Below are 16,096 nucleotides of genomic sequence, written 5' to 3' on the forward strand. Positions count from 1 at the left end.
GAATCAGTCCCCTGAGCGTGTTCGCTCCGGGTCTGATTACTGTCGATCACGGGGACGGAGCATTGTGACATCACGGCTCCGCCCCCATGTGCCGTCACGCTCCGCCCCCTCAATGCAAGCCTATGGGAGGGGGTGTGACAGCTGTCACGTCCAATCCCATAGGCTTGCATTGAGGAGGTGGAGCGTGACGGCGTGCAAGATCACGACGGTCCCCAGCGGCAGGACCCCCACGATCAGGCATCTTATCCCCTATCCTATGGATAGGGGATAAGATGCCTAAGCGCCGGAGTACCCCTTTAATTATTATTTTTAATATTATTATTATTATTGTAGTTATTGGTTGAGTTCATTTGGCATTGTTGCAAGTTGTTTGCCTTTTTTTTTTTAGTACTTCACTTCTTCTCCAACACCATTCTCATCCAAAAAAAACCTAGACACAAACCTTACAAAAAGTTTCAGAAAAAGTAAATTTTACAAAATTAAACAAAACGTTCGCAAATATTGGGCAATAGCATTTACCATTATCAAAATAGCTATGCCAATAAAAAAGATCATCAACTTTTTAAATGGGACCCTCCAACTTTTTGTTGTTACCATAAAACCCTTACTTATCATAAAATAAAGACTTATAGAACCTTAGGCACTCTGCATGCAAACATGATTCCTCCACACACACACAGAAGGTATTTTGCTCTAAAACAGTGTTTCCTAAACAGGATGCCTCCAGCTGTTGCAAAAAACTACAACGCCTAGCATGCCCGGACAGCCTCTGGCTGTCCGGGCATGCTAGGCGTTGTAGTTTTGCAACAGCTGGAGGTAACCTGGTCGGGGAAACAATGCTCTAGAAGCTATGCTTATTTGACAGGTCATCAAGTGAGGATGCTGCAGCCCATATAGAGACTGCTAAATTGTCTGTGAATCCTACCAACAAGTATATATATATATATATGACCAGCAAAGACAAAGGCGTCTGTAACAAAAGCCCGGGGACCGCTGGATTATGTTGTATCCTCTCTTGTCTAGCTTTCTATTTTACTCAAGTGACTACATAAAGAAATGTAATTCCACAACAACTGCAGAGCCATCCATTGTCTCCCCCCCCCCCCTTCCCATATACTTCAGTTATATATGGCCTTGACATTGAGTGCTAGCTTCCTCTTCCTCCACACATTATTTAAAGCTCCCCATGGACCAGTTTATCTTCCATATATAAATATAATAACATAACAATTGTGTAACCTAATCATATAGCATACTGGATCAATTACATGTAATATACTGTACATAGGAAGGGATTCTACTGGCACACTATCAAGATATATTTATACAGACGGTATCCATACATATTTTACTTAGGGTATTAAATCCATACTTAAATGTTATGGAGCCACTGATATAATCCTTATTTTTTTATTTTTTTATTTATTTTTTTTACTTGTAATATAATATCATCTTTGATTTTAGCATCAGTGTGTATTTTGTGTTGCCTTACTTTAATAGGCCAAGTTTTTAACTAACCCAGTTACTTCCTTTAAGCCAATCTTCACTGCAATCTAGCCATGTGCATGAGAGAAGGAGAAGCCCCCCTATCCTTTCCCATCGCTCACTACCCCCATAAAGTCGACTTTTCCCAGTAACCCAATATGCCCCCTACTCCGTCATGGGCATTATAGGAGTACTTCCTCTCCTCCATAAAAATTGGATAAGTATTACACTGCATATTTCTAATGGACTGTGGAAAGCATAATTATAGTTATTTCACTGTACAAAGCAGAGCCATCAATACTAGCACTGAGGAAGAGTGTGAAATGCAACTGGTTAAGATATTACAGTCACCCTGACCGCACAGGCCAGAACATACAAATGACCTGCATCACCACAGTCTATCATCTGCATCATCATAACTTTCCTAATGTAGAACACAACCATCTGACATACAACATGTTTACCCCCCTCTATGTGTAACTAGACAGACAATTACAGGGCAAAGCGAAGAAAACTCTTCTGATACATAGAAAAAGAGTGTGGCATACAAATAGTTAACCCTCCTATTGCACAGCTAAGCAGCCTGGCATGGAAAGGGTTGAATAACTTCTCTATGGAGTTTATAATTCTGCAGGCAATTGGCAGTCTGGGGCTGTGAGCTGTGTCATTTCATCTGTTTATTTACTGCAATCTTGGAAGAGATCCCCTGTCCCTCTCTCCAGATCCCCTGTCCCTCTCTCCAGATCCCCTGTCCCTCTCTCCAGATCCCCTGTCCCTCTCTCCAGATCCCCTGTCCCTCTCTCCAGATCCCTTGTCCCTCTCTCCAGATATCTTGTCCCTCACTCCAGATCCCTTGTCCCTCTCTCCAGATCCCTTGTCCCTCTCTCCAGATCCCTTGTCCCTCACTCCAGATCCCTTGTCCCTCTCTCCAGATCCCCTGTCCCTCACTCCAGATCCCTTGTCCCTCTCTCCAGATCCCTTGTCCCTCACTCCAGATCCCTTGTCCCTCACTCCAGATCCCTTGTCCCTCTCTCCAGATCCCCTGTCCCTCTCTCCAGATCCCTTGTCCCTCTCTCCAGATATCTTGTCCCTCACTCCAGATCCCTTGTCCCTCTCTCCAGATCCCCTGTCCCTCACTCCAGATCCCTTGTCCCTCTCTCCAGATATATTGTCCCTCTCTCCAGATCCCCTGTCCCTCTCTCCAGATCCCTTGTCCCTCTCTCCAGATCCCCTCTCCCTCTCTCCAGATCCCTTGTCCCTCTCTCCAGATATCTTGTCCCTCACTCCAGATCCCCTGTCCCTCTCTCCAGATCCCCTGTCCCTCTCTCCAGATCCCTTGTCCCTCTCTCCAGATATCATGTCCCTCTCTCCAGATCCCTTGTCCCTCTCTCCAGATCTCTGGATCACACTGGACACTGCTGCTCTGTGACTGACATTCACCATTTCCTTGTTGTAGGAGCATAGGAAGCAAGTACATGTAGAACTTGCAAGATTACTTGCAAGATATATGTAGAACGTTTTATATATATATATATATTTATATATATATGTATATGTATTTATACACAGTATATATATATATATATATATATACACACATATATATATATAACGTTCTACATATATATTATATATATATATATATATATATATATACAGTAGATATATATAGACATATATATATATATATATATATATATATATATATATATATATATATGGCGTAGTAGATTCATGCAGTTAGCAGAATAGTGACATAGACTTTGTACAATGTGTATAGATTAGATCAGTGTTTTCCAACCAGGGTGCCTCCAGCTGTTGCAAAACTACAACTCCCAGCATGCCTTCGGCTGTCCGGGCATGCTGGGAGTTGTAGTTTTGCAACAGCTGGAGGTACCCTGGTTGGGAAACACTGGATTAGATAGATAGATAGACATATAGATAGATAGATTAAATAGATAGAAATATTAAATAGATAGATTAAATAGATTAGATAGATAGATAGATAGATAGATAGATAGATATACATAGGGCATAGTATATTCAATATAGACTACACATTGTACTATGTGGATAGATTAGATCAGTGTTACTCAACCAAGGTGCCTCCAGCTGTTGCAAAACTACAACTCCCAGCATGCTTTCGGGTTTCTGGGCATGCTGGGAGTTATAGTTTTGCAACAGCTGGAGGCACGCTGGTTGGGAAACATTGGATTAGACAGATAGATAGCTAGATTGATAGAGTAAATAAATAGAAATATGAAATAAATAAATAGATAGATAAATAGAAAGATTAGATAAATTAAATAGATTAGACAGATAGGAGATAGATAGATAGATAGATAGACAGAGTAAATAAATAGAAATATTAAATAAATAAATAGATAAATAGAAAGATTAGATACATTAAATAGATTAGACAGATAGATAGATAGGAGATAGATAGATAGACATATGCATGTAGGTCTGTTCAATACCGATCTACAATAAATAATATTTTTCAACATTACCAAATGATGCCCTAATAATACCAGTGATTTCATGTAGCAGGGACAGTGAACAGTCCCTGTATTCTATGTATCACACACATAGTAATGCGGATTACACATCGCTTGATGTTATAATAATAGATGGCCAATATTTATTCCCGATCCCCCTATAAACAGCCGTGTGGAAGAGATACATTTACTGTAATAGATGGGAATAGCAGGGATGATGATGTTGCACTGGCCGCACCATAATTCCCCGGGTGTAGTCACTGGTAATCCCACCCAAACCCCACTGGCTCTATTGTCGCGAATTTCCGCTAAATTTCGTTTACAATCCGATTACTGACATTTTGTATGACCCGACAATTAACAAATTACAAAAATTAGATTATCTGTTACCAAATCATTCCAAATAATATTACTTGAAGAATTCTTTATTTTTACAGTTATACAATGAGGGGAAAAGTTTTCTCTCTGTGAAATGGAACTATCGCTGTAGCTAATTGTATTTATTTATGTATTTATTTATTTATTTATCTAACTAACTATCTCATATCTCTTTATATATCTATTATTATCTATCTATCGTTGTGTATATCTATAAATCTGCCTGGGGTCCTGGTGTTATGACTGTATACACAGACACTGTAGACCCTTGTTTCCCAACCAGGGTGCCTCCAGCTGTTGCAAAACTACAACTCCCAGCATGCCCGGACAGCCTTTGGCTGTCCGGGCATCCTGGGAGTTGTAGTTTTGCAACAGCTGGAGGTACCCTGGTTGGAAAACACTGCTGTAGACTGTAATTTGCATGGGGAAAGGACAGATATGGTGGAGAATTGTGTAGTTTGCATTGTTGACTACACATCACCTAATAAATGAACGTTACTTATCTGCTGCAATTAGGACACAGTAGTTTATGTCGCAGTTGATGAGAATTTATGAGATTTAAAGTCCAAAAGGGTGACAGAGGCTGGATAACCCCTTGTACCTGCATGTATGAGTGTGCGGGTATGGACACATAGATAAATCGTGCATTTACTGTGCAGATAGTGACTAATGGTTTATGTATGTATGTGTGTATTTGTGTATTTATGTATGTATTTGTGTATTTATGTATGTATGTGTGTATTTATGTATGTGTGTATTTATGTATGTGTGTGTATTTATGTATGTGTGTATTTATGTATGTATGTGTTTATTTATGTATGTATGTGTGTATTTATGTATGTATGTGTGTGTATTTATGTATGTATGTGTGTGTGTTTTTATGTATGTATGTATGTGTGTGTATTTATGTATGTATGTGTGCATTTATGTATGTATGTATGTGTGTATTTATGTATGTATGTATATATGTATTTATGTATGTATGTGTGTGTATTTATGTATGTAAGTATGTGTGTATTTATGTATGTATTTATGTATGTATGTGTGTGTATTTATGTATGTGTGTATTTATGTATGTATATATGTATGTGTGTGTATGTATGTATGTATGTGTGTGTATTTATGTATGTATGTATTTATGTATGTATATATGTATTTATGTATGTATGTATGTATATATGTAGTTATGTATATATGTATGTATGTCTATGTATTTATGTATGTATGTATGTATGTCTATATGTATTTATGTATGTATGTATGTATTTATGTATGTATGTATGTATTTATGTGTGTGTATTTATGTATGTATGTATTTATGTATGTGTGTATTTATGTATGTATATATGTATGTGTGTATTTATGTATGTATATATGTATGTGTGTATGTATTTATGTGTGTATTTATGCATTTATGTATGTGTGTATTTATGTATGTATATATGTATGTGGGTGTATGTATTTATGTATGTATGTATGTGTGTATTTATGCATTTATGTATGTATGTATATATGTATGTGTGTGTATGTATGTATGTATGTATTTATGTATTTCTGTATGTGTGTATTTATGTATTTATGTATGTGTGTATTTATGTATGTATATATGTATGTATGTGTGTGTCTGTATGTGTGTATTTATGTATTTATGTATGTGTGTATTTATGTATGTATATATGTATATGTGTGTCTGTATGTGTGCATTTATGTATTTATGTATGTGTGTATTTATGTATGTATATATGTATGTGTGTATTTATGTATGTATATATGTATGTGTGTATTTATGTATGTATATATGTATGTGTGTATTTATGTATGTATATATGTATGTGTGTGTATGTATGTATGTGTCTTCTCCAACCTGTGACCGAAGGCTATCCTAGCATACTGGGAGTCGTAGTTTTGCAACAGCTGGAGGACCCACATGTTAGAGAACACTGATTCACAGTAATATATTGTTCTATGTTAAGTTATATGCCAGTCTAATTTTGTTCTGGCTCTCTCCATTTCTATCTAGCTGCCTGCCTATCTATTTTTTATTTATATATCTATTTTATATATATATATTTTTTTTTTCCTAACCATTATTTTTATGGTATGTTATTTAGTTTTTGCTTTATCCCCATCTATGTATATTGTGTTGCAGACTCTAGTGCAGCGCAACATTCTGCAGACCTGTGGATGAACAGACAGCATTAAGATAAATAAATAAACGGTAACTAAATAAAAGAAATAAGTTACATAACAAATAATAAATGAATTAATAAATGGATAGATAAATAAATTACTAAATAAATCCATTGTAAGTAATAAGAGGTCTTCTGACATTCTGCCTGGGATCTCAGTCCTTGCAATAATAAGGAGGGTGTTTGTTTTTGGGGATTGTCCCCATTGCCGGCCATTATAAGCCTCCTGCAGAGGGTGGCATCGCTCCATGTCCCCAAGCTGGGAGAATAAACACTGCTGCCACTTACATAAACATCTATTTAATGGGCCAAAACACCAACAAAAGGATCATTAGCCATATCCAATTGGTGAGGCGTCAGAGATGTGCAAAGACAAACTAATGCTAGTCACTATTAATAGAGGAAATCTGGGTATATGGATTCACATTGGAAGTGTGCGTGTGTGTGTGTGTGTAATGTCCATGTGTATAAATATGTCAAACATAAAAAGTAATTTTTCCCTTTGTACCAGTGTTCCCCCAACCTGTGACCCTCCACTTGCAAAACTACAATTCCCTTCAAGCCCTGACAGCTTGACAGACTGGGGAGCACTGTTGTGTGCAATATATATATATATATATATATATATATATATATATACTGTATATATATTCACATTATAACTAAATATATTTACCCAATTTCGTAGTGTAAATATATTTATACAGATATCACAATTGCAGACTATAATGTGTTGGCCAAAGTTATACAGACTCATCCCTGTGCATATTCGTTAGGAACATACATTACACACACAAATACACATAAAATCTCACATTTATACTCACACTAGTACACATGCACATTTATACATACACTACTTTTATGTAGTTTAAGGTTATGATTTCTATAGTGTTACTAAATACTCTGCAGTATTAATGTATTAATATGCTCCTTTTTGTTGCTTATTCATTTTAACAGCTGTAGAAGAAAGAAATGACGGGGGTGATGTCAGGAAGGATATATTGAGACCGCATAGAGGGAGCTGGTATATAGATAGAGAGATAGATGGATGGATATTAGAACGATAGATAAGAGAGAGAGAGAGAGAGAGAGAGAGAGAGAGAGAGAGAGAGAGAGAGAGAGAGAGAGAGAGAGAGAGAGATATTAGAACGATAGATAGATAATAGTTAGAGAGGGAGTTAGATAGATAGATTGATAGATAGATAGATAAAAAGTTCATATAAATCCGCAGCACACAGGTCCAATCTTTGGATTGATAGATAGATATATATTAGAATGATAGATAGATGAGAGAGAGAGAGAGAGAGAGAGAGAGAGAGAGAGAGAGAGAGAGAGAGAGAGAGAGAGAGAGATGTATTAGAAGGATAGATAGATATGAGTTCGATGGATAAAATGATAGATATATAAATAGATAGATAATATATAGATATATATATATATAGAGAGAGAGAGAGAGAGAGAGAGAGAGAGAGAGAGAGAGAGAGAGAGAGAGAGAGAGAGAGAGAGAGAGAGAGAGAGAAAGGTATTAGAACTATAGATAGATATGAGTTCGATGGATAAATTGATAGATAGATATATAAATAGATAGATAAGAGAGAGAGAGAGAGAGAGAGAGAGAGAGAGAGAGAGAGAGAGAGAGAGGTATTAGAACGATAGATAGATATGAGTTCCATGGATAAAATGATAGATATATAAATAGATAATAGAGAGAGTTAGATAGATATATAGATAGAGGGATATTAGAACGATAAATAGATAGATAGATAGATAGATAGATAGATAGATAGATAGATAGATAATAAATAAATAGATGAGAGATAGATAGATAGATATGAGTTGGATAGAATGATAAATACATAGATAGATAATAGAGAGTTAGATAGATAGATAGATAGATAGATAGATAGATATTAGAACGATAAATAGATAGATAGATATATAGATAATAAATAGAGAGAGTTCGAAAGATAGATAGATATATAGATAGAGAGATAGATAGATTTTAGAACGATAGATAGATAATAGATAGAGAGTTAGATAGAAAGATAGATAATTAGAACGATAGATAGATGATAGATATCTATTTATCTATTTATTTAATATTTCTATTAATTTAATCTATCTGTCTGTCTATCTATCTAATCCAGTGTTTCTCAACCAGCGTGCCTCCAGCTGTTGCAAAACTACAACTCCCAGCATGCCCGGACAGCCTTCGGCTGTCCGGACATGCTGTGAGTTGTAGTTTTGCAACAGCTGGAGGTACCCTAGTTGGGAAACACTGATTAGATAGATAGATATTAGAACGATATATAATTGATAGAGAGAGAGAGAATGAACATGTGCACACTCCAAAGATAAAAACTACAAGTTAATACCCTGAATAATAACAACAAAATAATGCAGAAAAACCCCCACAGTGTCAACACTTTGGTGCTAAAAGCGGCAAAGTAAAATAGAGAGATAACTGTTCTGCTATCACACATAGAGAATGATGGCCTGACATGGCTCCTTATTGTATCTACCATGCACAGCAGACGAGCAGCACATTATGGTCACTGCATGTAATCGTTTTCCAATAGCAGTCATCATGAAATACCTGCGAATATATCACGTATATCGATAGCTGCAGTCTGTGTAATATTCGCAAATTGTGCGACTATAGAGACATCGAGACATTGCAGATCTGTCCATAAAGGAAATGCATTATTCCTTCAGGCGTCACTTACGTCCTCACTTCTCTGTCTCACAGAAATATTTAAACAAATGTGCGCATATTTACGGAAATTTGCGAAAATACGTTACACAAGAGAGGGAGAAATATACAACGACCATTGTGGTCAGTGCTTTATGTCTCCTTTAGTTTTTTTGTTAAAAATTGATTTATGTCTTTTTGTGTTTAACAAGTACATTTCTTATACCGAAATAACAGAATTTGTGCATAGAAATGCCGGCAATTGTTTGAAAATGTCGCAGAGACTTTTGTGAATTCCCCTTTACTTCGGACAAAAGACATCAGGCGCTATTCATTTTATTTTTTTTCTAATACTGTATTTTATTATAAACTACTTTGCAATCGATGTATAACACTAAATTGTGAAAAAAATGTAAACGGGAACCTCCTCCAAACTGGTGAACTTGCGACATTTTGAAGAGCACTCAGCCCCAGAGATGTGTCCTGTGTTTTGTGTTAGGGTTTTTTGTTTTTTTTTCCCCCCATTATTTAGGATTTTCTTGAGTTTTGGAGGAAAACAAAAAAATGCGGATCTTCATAAATAAAGCACAATAATAATAATAATAATAATGATAATAATATCCTGTAATGTGGTATTATATCCTATGGTGATGAGGTGGAGGGAGCTCGGTAGGAGGAGGGTGTCCTAGTGCCTCTGTCCTCAGCATTTTGGCTAATTGCAGAAGAGCTATGGGGGTTATAAGAGCATTCAGTGATGGTGGGTGAGGTGTGGGGGGTCTTGTCATCAACCGGAATATAAAAAGTCTCTTTACATATTATTAAGTACCATGAGATGAGCCTTGGAACCAACCAAGTGTCTTGCTATATACAATCATTGTGCAGTCCATGGGTGTCCCCATCACAGTCCATGTCTGATGACTGGTTTAGGATCCTAGATCCACCAAGCTGGAGGTAAGGGGTCCAAGAAGTGAGTCCTGCAGCTGGTGCTGGTGGCTGCCTAGGCCGTGGCCCCCCCTGAGAGGCACTTAAAGCGCTCAGAGTATAGGAGGAGCCCCCGGGGTGGTTGAGGCTACCCTGCAGCAGGAGGACAGAGTTCTGGTCTGGGCTCTGAGGGGGGGAAAACTCTTCTTCAGAGCTGGACATAAGGGATTTTCCTCCGTCTAATGGAGAGAGCTGGTTCTGTTTGTTGCCGGATGTGTTGTTGTTTTCTGTGTTTTCTCTGCGAAAAAAAAAAAAAAAGAAGATTTTATGTAATTTGTAGTAGATGATTAAATGTATACAACTATCAATGTATCTTGTATACAGTAAGTATCATTATCTACCTAAACATTACAGGCACTTATCTCTTATCTCATATTTATAAAATACTTCATTACTGTATACAATACTAATACATATTTATGTATATTTTCTATGCCTTCTCTGCCTGCTTCTTTCTACATATACCCACGCCTTTCCATTTTCCACATATTTTCTATCTACCAATCTGTCTATTATAGATAACTGGATATATTTCGTGTGCAATTGGGAATATGTTTTGGTCCAAATCAATGGAGATGCATGACTTACAAATGGATAGATAGATATGAGATAGATAGATGATAGATAGATAATAGATAGATTATAGATATACAGATAGATAGATATGAGATAGATAGATATGAGATAGATAATAGATAGATTATAGATAGATTATAGATAGATAGAGATAGATAGATAGATAGATATACAGATAGATAGATATGAGATAGATAGATAGATATGAGATAGATAGATAAATAGATAGATAAATAATTAGAACGATAGATAGATGATAGATATCTATTTATCTATTTATTTAATATTTCTATTAATTTAATATATCTGTCTGTCTATCTATTTAATCCAGTGTTTCTCAACCAGCGTGCCTCCAGCTGTTGCAAAGATAGATACAGATAGATAGATAGATAGATAGATAGATGTAGGGGATAGTATATTCATGCAGTTAGCAGAGGAATAATATAGACTACACATTGTTTGTACTATGTGGACAGATTAGATCAGTGTTACCTAACCAGGGTGCCTCCAGCTGTTGCAAAACTACAACACCCAGCATGCCCGGACAGCCTTCGGCTGTCCGGGCATGCTGGGAGTTGTAGTTTTGCAACAGCTGGAGGTACCCTGTTTGGGAAACACTGGATTAGATAGATAGACAGACAGATTAAATAAATAGAAATATTAAATAAATAAATAAATAAATAAATTAATTAATTAGATAGATAGATGACAAATAGATAGACAGCTAGATTAAATAAATAGAAATATTAAATAAATAAATACATAAATAGATTAAATAGATTAGATAGATAGATAGACAGATGATAGATAGATAGACAGATGTTATATAGACAGATGATAGATAGATAGATAGATAGATAGATAGATAGATAGATAGACAGATGATAGATAGATAGATAGATAGATAGATAGACAGAGGATAGATAGATAGATAGATAGACAGATGATAGATAGAAAGATGATAGATAGATAGATGATAGATAGATAGTTAGACAGAGAGAAAGAAATGTAGAAAGAGAGGAAAGCATGGGTAGTAAAACAAATCGGTTGTATATTTTTTTTATAGATTTATATATGTAGATAGATGAATAGAGAGATGATAGATAGATAGATAGATAGATAGCAAATCTATACTGTATATTTTATATCAGACTTATCAGACTAGGTAGCATATGTAGTATCTGCAAATCGAATAAATGTGAATGGAATCAGTCCCAATAAATAGATATAATGACTAATCCCCAGCCAGTCCTGTACAGTGCTCCCCCTGCATTCTCTGTGCTGTGGCTGTCCTTACCCGAGTCTTTGACATGTGAAGCCTTCTTTCCTCAGATAAGATATAATAATAATAATAATAATAATATTACCATGTATGTGAGGCCTGACAGCCACAGCAGAGTATGTGGTCAGTAAGGAAAACACAAGACTCCACAGTCACCTCTTTATTTGTTTATGTTGAGTGCCCCTACTATATGCAGCAAACGGCAGATCATTGCTGGGGGGGGGGGGGGGGGGACGCTATATTATGGGAGACCCTGGACTCCTCACATCTGCTTTAACCTCTTGTGTGCTGGATGGACTAGTGGTCAGCAATCCTTTCCAAACCACGTGTGGCAGCAGCAGGAGAGGATGGGGAGTCTTTGTCTGGGACTTTTAGCAGAGAGATGCGGGGGTCTGGTATTCGGGGGCTTAGGCTGCATATACATGGTGTGTGACATGAAGTGTGTACAGGACAAGTCTTCTTCTCTTACCTCTCCTTGGCTTCCGCAGCTCTGTCCCTTTGCCTTCTGTTTTTGAACCAGTTGCTGACTTGGGTGGTGGTGAGTCCAGTGGCCTCTGCCAGCTCCCTCTTCTCTCTGGGAGAGGGGTAGGGGTTATGAGCATACCATTCCCTTAGAACCCCTCTAGACTTCTCCTTAAAGCAGTAACTTGTCTCCTCACCATCCCATATGGTTCTTGGCAAAGGAAATTTCCTCCTCACCCGGTATTTGCCCACTGCTCCAAGAGGTCTCCCCCTGAGTTTCTCAGCTTCCACATAGTGCGCCTTGAGCCACAGCTGCTGCAGTTTTGGGTGGTTGTGTGGGGAGAACTGGTGACTCTCCAGGATCTTGTAGAGTTCTCTGAAGTTCCCCCTGTGAAAGGCTACAACAGCCTTAGCTTTTAGAACGCTTTCATTCTTATGGAGGTGATCACAAGCTGGTAGGGACCAGAGGAACCTGCCCAATCTCTCCAGGTTCCCCCCTTGTTGTAGGACTTCGCACACACAGGCTACTTGCTCCTGTGTAAAGCCGAATGAAGGCAGCATAGACATGGCTCAGTGTGACACAGCCACAGGACTCGGAGGAGAGGAGCTCCACATGCACTGGAGAAGGTATACAAGTCACACAGGGTATATATCCAAGCAGGGGAGACAGCCAAGGAATACAGTGCACGGGCTGCTCAGTACATGGGATGCGGCTTGGAGCTCCTAGAAGTTTGTCACTGTTCTGGTAGAAGCCTCCTTAAAGCTCCACAGTGCTGTGCACCCTGATTGGCTACCTATATGGGGGCAGGCTGCAGAGCAGGGAGCACAGACTGGAGGGTGGGGAGGGCAGGGGTGATGCTGCTGCCCTTGGGTGGGAAGAGAGGAGGGGGGGGGGGGGGGGGGGGTAGACACGCCAGGGCCTTGCAACATGAGACCCTTCTCAAGTATCACCTAAGGGGACCCAAGACTCATCTCTGCACAAATCAATTATAACAGCAGAGCTCTGTGGGAAAGAAAAATCAAAAAATGTCATTGTCCAGTTCAGGTGAGTTGGTATTTAATTACCCTAATGCTTGGTATGAATAAAACATGTGCTGATGAATAGGGATGAATTATTAAAGAGCACAGAGTCAGCATGGGGATCATAGGGACTGAATGTACATAGATAGACGTGTTCATATATATATATATATATATATATATATATATATATATATATATATAGAGAGAGAGAGAGTATAACATCACCTATCATATTTATAGTAGGCTTCACAGCAGTGGCACAACTACAACTCCCATCATGCACCAACAATGGGAGTATAATGGGAGTTGTGGCTTTGGAAAATCTGGAGAGAGACAGATTGGGGGGGGGGGGGGGGGACACATACTTTTTTTTTCCCTTAAATTTTCCCAAAATTCTGACAATCGTTTTAAGCATTTCATCTTCTCTCTTTGGTCTATGAGACCAGGGCATTTAGCACAAAGAGTTCCCAGTCTCATTATGATAATCCTCACTCACACACCTAGCTTGAAAGTCATTATTTAAAAGGGGGGGGGGGGGGGGGAAAGGTTCTCTAAAAACAATTAGGCTTTTGTAAACAGAGGTAATAATGTATTGTTGGTAGCAGGGGAGGTAATAAGAGGAGAACAATGCTTTCAGATAAGAGGACACAGAAGTGCTGGGAGAAGTGGATATTTATCTGTCATTGTCTGCAGGTCCTAAATGGCCTTTTAACTACTTTTTCCCATAGATGTTATTAGGGTAGATTATTGACACTTAACAGGTTAAGAAATCAATATTTATTTATGCTATTATTAAATCAATATTTACACATACAGAGATATAATTATATATATATATATATATATATATATATATAAAATAAAATATTATTGTTAGAACGCTGAACGTTAGAATATATAGAATGTAGCTGAGGTTCCGATATGACTTCTGTCTCTCATCATACTATAGTGTTGAGCGGCATAGGCCATATTCGAATTCGCGATATTTCGTGAATACGTGGATGAATATTCGTCATATATTGGCTAAATTCGCATATTCGTAATATTCGCGTTATATTTTCGCCCATGCGGAAATTCGCCTGTACGAAAATTTGTATGTGCAAAAATTAGCATAAAAGAAAATTTGCATAAGCGAAATTTCGTATATAAGAAAAATAGCGTATGCAAATTTTTCACATATGCGAAAATTCGTACGCCTGTCTCACACAGTAGTATTAGAGCCTTCTTTACACCACACAAGCTGGAAGCAGAAAGGGGTGATCACTGTGATGTTTACTGTGAAGAAAAAAAAAAAAATATAACGAATATTCGTAATTGCGAATATATAGTGCTATATTCGCAAATTTGCGATATTCGCAAATAAAATTCGCATTGCGAATATTCGCGAGCAACACTAACTAGAAATTGCTAGTAACTAGAATTATATGGACACTAGGGATCAGGGCTTAGGTAGAACTAAATCAGTGGTCTTCAAACTGTGGCCCTCCAGATGTTGCAAAACTACAATTCCCAGCATGCCCGGACAGCCGTTGGCTGTCTGGGCATGCTGGGAGTTGTAGTTTCGCAACATCTGGAGGGCCACAGTTTGAAGACCGCTGAACTAAATCTTCCAGCTATTAGAATGAATCCAACTCCCCGTTAAGGTAACAGTATATTTTCTAGGATTACAAGGAAGAATCCCTATTTTGGGAGACAGGGGCCGGGGGCTCAAAGGTCTCCTCTGCACTTGTTTCAAACTTTAGGGTATGAGCTGAATCGGGAGCAAGTTTAACCCTCGTTCCGGTCCCACAGCTGCCTTGTCAATAACCATGTACTACTCCAAGAGGACACATTCCTGCCCCTACCAGGAGGGCAATGCTCAGCCCAAACCTGTACCCCAACTACTACATTCTTCAATACATACTGTGTGTCTATGTGTGTCTGTTCATGTTTATAAATATTTAGACACACATATGCACATTTTAAAAATTGGTACATATTGCACACTAGAATAAGATATGACCTAGTGCTTCCATTGTGTATCTTAGTGTAAATATACAGTATAATGCAATAATATAACAATAATAATAATATTTATTTAATCAACAAACACTACGCATTCCCTTATCATTTTTATAATAGCAAAACAAAAGATTTGACAGACTGGAGAACTGCAAGTCTTGCAGAACATCTTGGCAGCTTTACTGTGATTGCCCAAAATTAACTTTTTTAATATGGTCACAGTCATAGTTCACAGTGAATATGAGTCATTTGTGCACTGGTTGGCATACTGATTATTGTCAAGGTAATAAAAAAATAAGATATGTCTATTATATTTAGTTGGAATAAACAATAAAAAATATATATGAGTGTAACAATACAACACAATGGCCCTCATTTACTTAGAAAATCGGGTTGTAAGTCTATGTTGCTTTCTTACCCGACTGCTTTTTTCCCCTGGTATTTATTATTATGTCGCATCCTGTTTGTCGCACGTGGGTTTTGTTGGTTTTGGTTTCCAACTCCACAACTCCAAATCCACAACAAT

General features: G+C 37.6%; 1 protein-coding gene and 1 long non-coding RNA gene across 2 annotated transcripts in view; one reads left to right on the top strand and one right to left on the bottom strand.

Moving 5' to 3' along the window:
- LOC130295014 (uncharacterized) overlaps positions 1-9,389 on the top strand; it is a 226,952-nt gene extending 217,563 nt beyond the window's left edge. Inside the window, exons 4-6 of the long non-coding RNA XR_008848661.1 lie at positions 6,511-6,579; positions 7,511-7,577; positions 9,303-9,389. This is a non-coding gene — a long non-coding RNA (uncharacterized LOC130295014). The remainder of the gene's footprint in view (positions 1-6,510; positions 6,580-7,510; positions 7,578-9,302) is intronic.
- A 704-nt stretch (positions 9,390-10,093) lies between these two features.
- On the bottom strand, positions 10,094-13,113 carry LOC130295013 (homeobox protein six1-like). The gene is given in 3 exon segments (XM_056545191.1): positions 10,094-10,258; positions 10,260-10,464; positions 12,554-13,113. Coding segments are annotated over 3 exon segments (855 nt in total). The 3' UTR covers positions 10,094-10,168.
- Between the last annotated feature and the right edge of the window lie 2,983 nt (positions 13,114-16,096).

Source organism: Hyla sarda, chromosome 11 (assembly GCF_029499605.1).
Source record: "Hyla sarda isolate aHylSar1 chromosome 11, aHylSar1.hap1, whole genome shotgun sequence".
Lineage (NCBI taxonomy): Eukaryota > Metazoa > Chordata > Amphibia > Anura > Hylidae > Hyla > Hyla sarda.